At 43.7% G+C, this 9,384-nt stretch overlaps 1 protein-coding gene across 6 annotated transcripts in view; it reads right to left on the minus strand.

The window, feature by feature from the left end:
• NETO1 (neuropilin and tolloid like 1) overlaps nt 1-8,625 on the minus strand; it is an 88,548-nt gene extending 79,923 nt beyond the window's left edge. For all 6 annotated transcript variants that reach the window (XM_083821912.1, XM_083821911.1, XM_083821910.1 and 3 more), the window contains exons 1-3: nt 6,526-8,625; nt 2,503-2,556; nt 698-835 (exon numbers count right to left, since the gene is read on the minus strand). In XM_083821912.1, the coding sequence (XP_083678038.1) occupies nt 698-835; nt 2,503-2,556; nt 6,526-6,553 (220 nt within the window). In that variant the 5' untranslated portion in view covers nt 6,554-8,625. The remainder of the gene's footprint in view (nt 1-697; nt 836-2,502; nt 2,557-6,525) is intronic.
• Between the last annotated feature and the right edge of the window lie 759 nt (nt 8,626-9,384).

Here is a 9,384-nt window from a genome sequence, read left to right on the forward strand (position 1 = left end):
GAAAGAGGAAAGGAAAGAGGAAAGGAAGAGGAAGGAAAGAGGAAAGGAAAGAGGAAAGGAAAGAGGAAGGGAAGGGAAGGGAAGGGAAGGGAAGGGAAGGGAAGGGAAGGGAAGGAAGGGAAGGGAAGGGAAGGGAAGGGAAGGGAAGGGAAGGGAAGGAGGAAGGGAAGGGAAGGGAAGGGAAGGGAAGGAAGGGAAGGAAGGGAAGGGAAGGGAAGAAGGGAAGGGAAGGGAAGGGAAGGGAAGGAAGGGAAGGGAAGGGAAGGGAAGGGAAGGGAAGGGAAGGGAAGGGAAGGAAGGGAAGGGAAGGGAAGGGAAGGGAAGGGAAGGGAAGGGAAGGGAAGGAAGGGAAGGGAAGGGAAGGGAAGGGAAGGGAGGGAAGGAAGGGAAGGGAAGGGAAGAGGAAGGGAAGGAAAAAAAGAAAAGAAAAGAAAAGAAAAGAAAAGAAAAGAAAAGAAAAGAAAAGAAAAGAAAAGAAAGAAAAGAAAAGAAAAGAAAAGAAAAGAAAAGAAAAGAAAAGAAAAGAAAAGAAAAGAAAAGAAAAAAAGAAAAGAAAAGAAAAAGTTTTCCTAAACCTTGCTTCTTGAAAAGATTGATCATGATCTTACAGGCTTTACCTACTCTTCACAAATAGCAAAGTAAAATACATTTTTTGAATCAGTTGAAGATAGAATACAAAGATTATTTTCTTGGTCACCTTCAATAATGTAGACACACTCTCTGTCAGGAGGATACTTGTTGGGATAATTGGGAGAAGTGAAGATGCCTCCTTCTGCATATTTTGTCCAAGTTCCACACTGCACTGGTTTCTGTCCTTCGGCAGTAGTCTGCTTTTCTGTGAAATGATCACATTAAGCATTATATAGTTAACTCAACAATTGTTATGTCCCTATGAGGCTTTGAACTCTCTTACACAATAAAACAGTTCCTTCTGTTGGTGGTCTCTCTCAGCTTTTTTCTGTTGAGACATGATCATTGATCATGTATGATCATGTATGATCATTGATCTGGAGACAAATGAGTCAGTATGAACATATAATTCTCATTGAAAACATATTTTTTTTAAAACAAAGAAGAGGCTTGGATGTCTAGGGAAAGTCATACTTATATTGTTTTTTAAATAACAACCTTGTAGGAAAAACATATGCTCAAGAATGGGAAACATGAGTTTTCCCATTCACATCTCAAAAGACTCAAACATGTACCCTGTCAGCAAGATTCAAGCCGTAATACCAAAATACATCAGAGTCACAAAATCAAGAAGAAATAAATGAATGACATTGTACTGATAGAATGTAAGAACTGTTTTTAATTTACTGTGGCTTGACTCTAGATTCACCTGACAGAGATGGATGGAGGAAATCCTGGATTCTCATTCAAAAATATTCTTTATTTTATTTTGCTGTTTGCTGTAAAATGAATAAATAGCTCTGGGGTCACAAATCACAGCCCAGAACTTTCCTCTTCCTAGGCGAGTCACCAGAAAGGAGAATCAGTCCTTCTCATTTGCTTTCTTCCTAGCCCTGAAACTCTTGCATTCCTTTCAGCACACTGTCTGAGAGCCTGGACATAAAGCTTTGAATCTTTTCGGGCTGAAAGAGATGAAGAATCACTTCTTGAACATTGGACTTTAACTAGTAAGCTAAAATAAATGTATTTGTTGGAGGAAAAAAATAGGCTTGAAGGATAGTAGGTTCTAGGAAGGGTAGAAATTTGTAGACCTCACCCAGGCTTCCTGGGTAAGGCCTCCTATGTGTTGCTCCAAATCAGGTGCCTATATCTAACCGTTCTATCTAACTTAAGCCTCTCATGTTCAGAGGTGAGTTGTTTGCTCTTATGATCAATGCAAACAGAGACAGGATGATTCTTCCTGTCCTGAAACTTCCAAGGATGATTTTAACCACAAGAGATTTGCCTTGTACACTGCATGTATTTCCCTTCCTTCATGGTCTGTATCCAAGCTAAGGATGGTGTGGATCTTAATTTCCTAAAATGAATTCAAGCCTGCAGGGACTGAGCATTCAGACACAAATTCAGACACACACTGTGTTTATCATCTCTCCCTGCTTGGCTGTCACCACACTTAAGATCCAGGGTTTTCAAGAACCTTTTTCTCTCCTCAAAACTGCACAAGGAGCCAGGATGCCTAATTTCAGATTTTGAATTCTACTTCAACAATCAAAAAGACTTTAAGATTAGACAGCTCAGTACCCAATCTGAACATGCCAATCTGTAAAGGGGGGGTGGAGGGGGTGGGGGGTGGGGGGGGGTGGGGGTTAGTAGGACTTTACAGCCTTTGCAAGAGTCAGGCCAAGCCTTTAATTAGATCTAGCCATGGATCAGGTCAGTAACTCACTAACTTGTTAAAAAGTACCACTGGATTTATGACAGTGTATGAACACTAATACTAAAAGCAGATGAACAAAGGACAGACCTAAACAACTCAAATCCATACTTTGGGCTTTAATATGATGTCTGAAAAAATCTCTGAAGTTTACATACCTGTTCCTTTTTTGGTTGCCCCAGACAAATGTAGGATGATTAGACTTGCTACAACTGAAAGAGAAATATACATTAGATGATATAACAGTGTGATAGGGCCAACAAACAAATCAACTGTAAACATTTATCTGAAAGGATATAAATTAAATAAAATTACTGTACAAAACCAATATTTCATTTACTTGCATCTTTAAATTACTTATTTATTTATTTATTTATTGGTGATCTGCCCATGTATTCATCTTTATGAATGTATCCAAATTAAGAGGAGAAGTTTTTGGCTTAAAACAAAATTTCCAAGCATTGATGTTTCCCTCTTTTTTTTTTCATTTTTTAATATTAGAAGAAAATATTTTACCAATATTTATATATATAATCATCAGTTGGTTCAGTAATAATAATAAAAAAGTCTGTATTTATAGACAAAGACCTACTAAGTTTCAGTGCCACTGGTCTCACTTAGGTCCCCATGGCATAATCATTTTTGAAAATAAGTACTTTCATAAGCTATGAAAGAAGTGAGGGGTTGGCTTTTTCCACTGAGGCATATGCAAACCCTCAGTGAAATAAATTATTGCGTGTGCTTAACAGTCTCATTAATCTAGTTTGTTTGACTAGACGAGGGTATGTTGCTTTATGCTGCAGTGAATTTGCAGTCTATTTTACAAATAAAAATCTCCTATTTCCAACCATAATAAGACAGCTGTGGCTTGGGAACAAATGTGGATTTTAACCTGGAGATAATTCTTGAGTTTCTGGGTGTTAAGGCTAAGAGGGAAAAGTTCAGAACAGTAGCAATGAGGCTGCTTTGGAAGACCAAAGTGACTGGATAGCAATCTGATGAAGCAGACATGCACTGATGATGATCATATTTTTCTCCCATCTCCCATGTCTTTTTTGGCTATTGGAGAAAGTGGGATAGCAAGAGCATGAAAGAACAGGTACATGAGTTCCTGGAATGCTCAGAATTTTGACCCCAGCTGGTTTGGCATAAAGCCCAGACATAGTGCTCAGACTGCACTAAAGTTAAAGTGGAGATGAAGTTCCTTATTTATCCTGAGTATTTTGGATTGATCTGCTGACATTTATATTGTTGACCATGACAAGGAATTGATGGACCTGTAATTTTTAATAAATGTAACTGAAAGACATATTTTCCTCTTATCCCCAAGAGACACCAAAGATCATCAAGAGCTAGTAAGAAGGTACCTAAATGGTCCTTTTGAAGATGGTGCTTGCATACTTTCCAGCTTTTTTTACTTCAAATTGTGTGCAATTTTTACCTTGAAGGAAGCAAGTCTCTTTGTATTTTCCATATTCTGATAACATGGAGATCTCTATTTCTATGCCTTTGACTCTTCCTGTGTGACAGAGGGCTTTAGATCTGGATGATGGCTAACTTATTAAAGAGGGAAAGGTTGAAGTGCTGGGAAAATGAAGGCTTGGCAGCATATTCACTATTTCTTGGTCGGGCTCACATTCCCTGTGTCTTTTTGAATCCCCCAGCTAACAGAGACGGATGTTGGCAGAGCTGGTGGCTAAAAACTCTTCTGTGTCATGGGCATTCAGTGAGAACATTACATCTTCTGCTCAGATCTGGATGCTACCCAACCATTCATGCCTTTACTGTCCTCTGGGATAGATTCTGGAAACACATCCTAGCTGGGACTCTGCCCATCAGCTATGTCAGAATCTGAAGGCAATGAAGGATTCACGCATTCACTAAGTTGCTCATTTACTTAGCTGGGTTTCGTGCAGTGAACATACTGCACCTATGTCTATAATTCTCACTAGTCAAAATCTAATTTCTCAATATTTAAGGTGGTTTGTTGTTGGAATATGTAGCCAGCTGCCAACATTCTTTCTTCCCACAAATTTATGAAAGCTAGAATAGAAGGTACAGCAGCTAAAAAAACCCTACATGAGAAATGTTTCTTCTTGGGCAATTAATTCATATTTTATTCTAACAGCTTCCTTTCAAGTATCTTTATCTATTAGCTCTTCCCTGTTTTTCTACATGTTAAAAATTGAAGTTCAGAGAATTAAAGAGATTAAGTCCAAGTCAACAGGATATTATTATAGATATGAGAGCAAAAACACAGGTCTTTTCAATTCCAGCTTTAACCACTAGAAAGACTGTTTCCAAGTTGCAGAGCCATGTTATTCCAAAGCAGGGAGCTACGCTTACACATTAGCAAGCCAGTATTTATTATTAACAAGGAGTCAAAATTGTATTGATAATAAAATGTGAAATGTAATAGATAATAGCAGACTAAGAGACTCTAAGCTTTTTTTTCTGCACATATCATATCCAGCATTTGGAGTGAAATACTTCTCCCATATTAAAATAAATAAATAAATAAGAAAAAAAATCTTTTTGATTTAGTGGCATTAACACCACCATTACAAAAGTATGTATGATGCCAGAAAGTAATTAAAATTATGAGCTTTATGGGAAAAGATAACAAAATATTTTTCACTCAAGCAGTCAAGACAGTCCATTTTATTCTATAACCCCTTGACTTTTTCTTTCTCAAACAACGGGAAAAGAACAGTGCTTCTCACGGAGGTATAAAATAAAAAGGAAGGAAGGAAGGAAGGAAGGAAGGAAGGAAGGAAGGAAGGAAGGAAGGAAGGAAGGAAGGAAGGAAGGAAGGAAGGAAGGAAGGAAGGAAGGAAGGAAGGAAGGAAGGAAGAAAGGAAGGAAGGAAGGGAGGAAGGAAGGGAGGGAGGGAAAGAAAGAAAGGAAGGGAAAGAAAGAAAGAAAGAAAGAAAGAAAGAAAGAAAGAAAGAAAGAAAGAAAGAAAGAAAGAAAGAAAGAAAGAAAGAAAGAAAGAAAGAAAGAAAGAAAGAGAAAGAAAGAAAGAAAGAAAGAAAGAGAAAAGAGAAAAGAGAAAAGAAAAGAAAAAGAAAGAAAGAAAGAAAGAAAGAAAGAAAGAAAGAAAGAAAGAAAGAAAGAAAGAAAGAAAGAAAGAAAGAAAGAAAGAAAGAAAGAAAGAAAGAAAGAAAGAAAGAAAGAAAGAAAGAAAGAAAGAAGACACACAGTCTTTATTCATTCAAAGCTGTCACTTGGGAAGCTTTGACAGTACTGTAACAACATTGGCATTATATGGGTTTGGGAATTATTTCAAAGAAGTTTCCACCACATTTTTTGTTGCATTCTCTGTCTTCCTCATCCACTTTTCTCTCCTAATCAAGAGTGTAATTATAATCACGCTTTCTAGTCCCACTGATTACGCATCTTTGCATCTTTATGGATCCATGCATTTTTTTCATCACAAGTTGTATATTAAGAGATTTATCACTCTTCCAGGCAGCTTTTCAGAGGCTATGATTTGGCATGGACACGGTTTAGCCTAGCAAAGAGTTTTGGGAAAAGTAATACCTGTCCATAGCACTGCTGTTTTACAGGTGTGGGCGTAGAGTGATGTGCTGAAAGGAAGGGTCCAGCCAAGCCCCTTCAGCAGAGGGGACCCTCTGCAAAACTGTGGCAGGGGAGAGGGTCCCATCCACTCAGCCCAAGGTCTCCGATGAATAATTAACGCATTTCGGGGCCTCCCTGCTGCTCCGGGAGGATTTCTCCCGAGGGGCCTCCAGCATAGGACCCTCGCCCGCCCTGGCCTTCCGCGCTGCGGCGCTCGGCGCTGCCCCATGGCTGAGGGTTCGAGTCCCGGCCAGGGCAGCAGCGCAGCGCAGACAGCAAGGGGGCCGCCTCTTGCTTTACCCCTTACCCCCACCACGCCAAAAAACACCAGAGGCGTCGCGCCCGGGTGACAGCCCCCAGCCCACACGAGCGTGACCGTGGCGCTGAGAGATACCGACCTCCCTCTGCTGCATCGCAGAGTGATGGGTAAAGGGGTGGTGGGGTTGGTTTTTTTTTGGGGTGTGGGGGGAGATTGCCTCCAGGGCGCGGAGTCTGGGCGTCCCGTTAGGCGAGTTGGGGAGGCAGCGGAGGGTACGAGCCCGTGCACGGCAGCTGAGCTCAGGAAGGGAGGGGGCGGGCGGGGAGGGGGAGATACTCACTGTGAAAGAAGCTGCGCCCATGGGTCATGTCTGTGCCTTACACAAGGGGCTTCGGTCTCCACTAATTCCATTTAGATACGGGAGGACTTCCAGTGGCGGGGAGAGGATGGAAGTAGGAAAAGAAGAAGAAGAAGAAGAAAAAACAAAATCCTGAAGCCCACACACAGCAGAGCGGAGCAGCCCTTCCTCTCGCTCGCTCTCCCTCGCCGCCTTCCACTAATCACCGCCGGCTCGCTCCCATCGCACCCGAGCTACCGGCAGCACCACCAGAAGCGTTGCATCGCGGCGGCGGGCAAGGCGGCGGCGGCGGCGGCGACCCGTGCATCCAGGTGCCGGCGGGCGGCGGCGGGGCTAGCCGAGCCCCTAGTCACCAGTTTCATACAAAACCAAAAGCAGATCGAAGCATTTCCTGCAGGACTCCGAGCCCAGCGACTTCCAGCCCTTCGGCTTCTTTTGATGCATTGAAGAAGGGATTAATGGGTCCGTCATCAGCTCCCTGTGCTTGCTCCTCTGAAGGGGTGGGGGTGGGCGGGAGGGAACCCAAAGAGGAGGGGTGGGGGGAAGAAAGATTTACCAAATAGGGGATTTAGTCATATTTGTGTGCAATGCGATCCTTATTAGAGAAGAAATCCTTTAAAATCGAACAAATCCATTTTGCAAAGCCCTCTCCCTGCGCATTGCATAGTATCAAGTGGTTGCAGCGGCAAGAGGATGAAAACACATTGCACTGTCTCAAATCCTTTCGGGTATGGATGGAGCGAGATAGAGATGGATGAGGATAGAGAGATGTCCCCTCACTGCTCCAGTCCAGGGCGAGAAGCAGAAGAAAACCCTGGAGACTCTTCCATTCACTCAGTGCAGGGAAGGGGAGGGTAGGGGAGGGGAAGGACAGGAGGGTGGCAGCGGTGGGGGAAGAATGGTTATAAAACTGGGAGAGGAAGAGTGAGGAGAGGGATTTTTTCCCCTCACCTGGTCACTTTATGGATCAGGCAAACTGCTCCTGAGTTCCTTCTTGAACTGCACCCTCCACGGGGAGCCTGAAAGGATTTTCTCCTCTGAGAAAAGATTTCTCCATTTGCACACACACGCACGCACACACACACGCACAAAAGGGAGCAATAAAAGTTTAGCTGCTAATCCTCCGTCCGCAGATACAATGATTGCCTCTTCCAATCAGCCCAGAGACGGCAGCAAAATCTCTCCCTTTCTCTCTCTCCCCCCTCCCTTCCTCAGGCTTATCTTCCTCCCCAGCTACATCTCACCCCAGACACCCATCCCTTTGAGGTTGCACAGGGGTAATGGCCAGCGCGGGGGCACAGCAGGGAAAACATATTCATAATAAGAGTGGTGAGAGGAGCTGAAAGGATTTCAAAGGGGAATAAAGAGAGAGAGAGGAGGAGGACGAGGGGAGGGACAGCAAGGGCAGCATCCCCTCCTGGACGAGGCAGCCGGGAGATGCACCCCTGGCTGGGCAAGGGGATGAAGGGGGCGGCGGGGGGAAGGGCGGCGGGGAGAGTCGAGGATGTGTGCCACCGAAGTGCGAGGGGATAGGATATGGGATGGGAGCCCCTCGCCTGTCCACAGCACTGCTGCGGGGGGGGGGGGCGAGCTCCCCGGTCCCCTCCCTGGCCCCCACAGGCCGCGGCCAGCAGGGCCGCCCCCTCTCCTCCTCGTCCACAGCTGCAAAGAGAAAAGTCTGGGAGCGCACCCCTTCCGGGGGGCCGCTGGGGGACGAAGCTGTAAAAGGAGTAGGAATAAAACAGAGCCCGGGCTCCGGCTGTGCACGGATGAGGAAAGGCAAAGGGGAGGCGAGTGCGGGTCAGGCGGCGCGGGGCGCGTTTGCAGGCGGTCCCCGCGGCTGGGCACGGAGGGGCGGTGGGGAGGGACAGAGACAGAGCAGTCGGGAGACCTGTTGTCCTTAGGGCGGCTTTTTAACCAGCTCTTTATTATTATTATTATTATTATTATTATTATTATTATTATTATTGTTATTATTATTTGCTTCCTTCGGGACAGGGCTGAACTGCTAAGCCGAGAGGTGAACGATGAGAAAGCCTCGGGATGACGTTTTTTTGTTGTTTGTTTGTTTTCAGCAAATCTCTGTGCTCTAAGAAAGAGCATCGTTTTTTATTTTCAGCCTGTGGATTCCCTGCTCTGTATTCTGAAATCAAGAATATATCTGCCATCGATTCTTACGAATGCAGCCAGTCAGCAATAGCAGCATGTGCTTTACAATAAGTCTGAGGTGATCTTGGCTGGTACAATCCATCCATTCAACCAGCCAGCCGACCATCACCCCAGCCAGCCAGACTCTGAGCATTTAAAAACCCTGTTGGGTGAGAAGGACACAAGATTCAGCTACAGGGCTCTGCAGTAATCTCCTTATCATAAGGAATCTAGAAAAATAGGACTCCATTAGAAGATTCATCTATGTTTTGTGTAATCTATCTTGCCATTAGCAACATTGTCTACAGCTGTTAATCTTAATAAACTGTTCTACTCTGCTTTCTAGCCCTCTCAGCTCTTTCTCTGACTTTCTCTATTCTCTCCCACCTCAAGTTAAAGTATTTTATTTGTGCGGTAATTGAAAGTCGCCTGATTTATCCATAAGATAAACTTCTAAACTACAGATGTGTAGAATCTGCCTTAGTCAAGCAACAGTAGGCTAACTGAAACAAGATAGTGTTGGAAACAGCCAGAGTGTTTATAGACAGTCAGAAGTTTCTTCTGCAGGATGATGCAGCCATCCATATGGCTAAGTTTCAAGTTATAGTTACTTAAAAAAAGGTAATAGAACAAGTAGGCACAAAACAGCTGATTTTGCTCTCCTGGGAAAATGTGCTGCATCACATCATATAA

Source organism: Anser anser (genome assembly GCF_964211835.1).
Source record: "Anser anser genome assembly, chromosome: 2".
NCBI classification, from domain to species: domain Eukaryota; kingdom Metazoa; phylum Chordata; class Aves; order Anseriformes; family Anatidae; genus Anser; species Anser anser.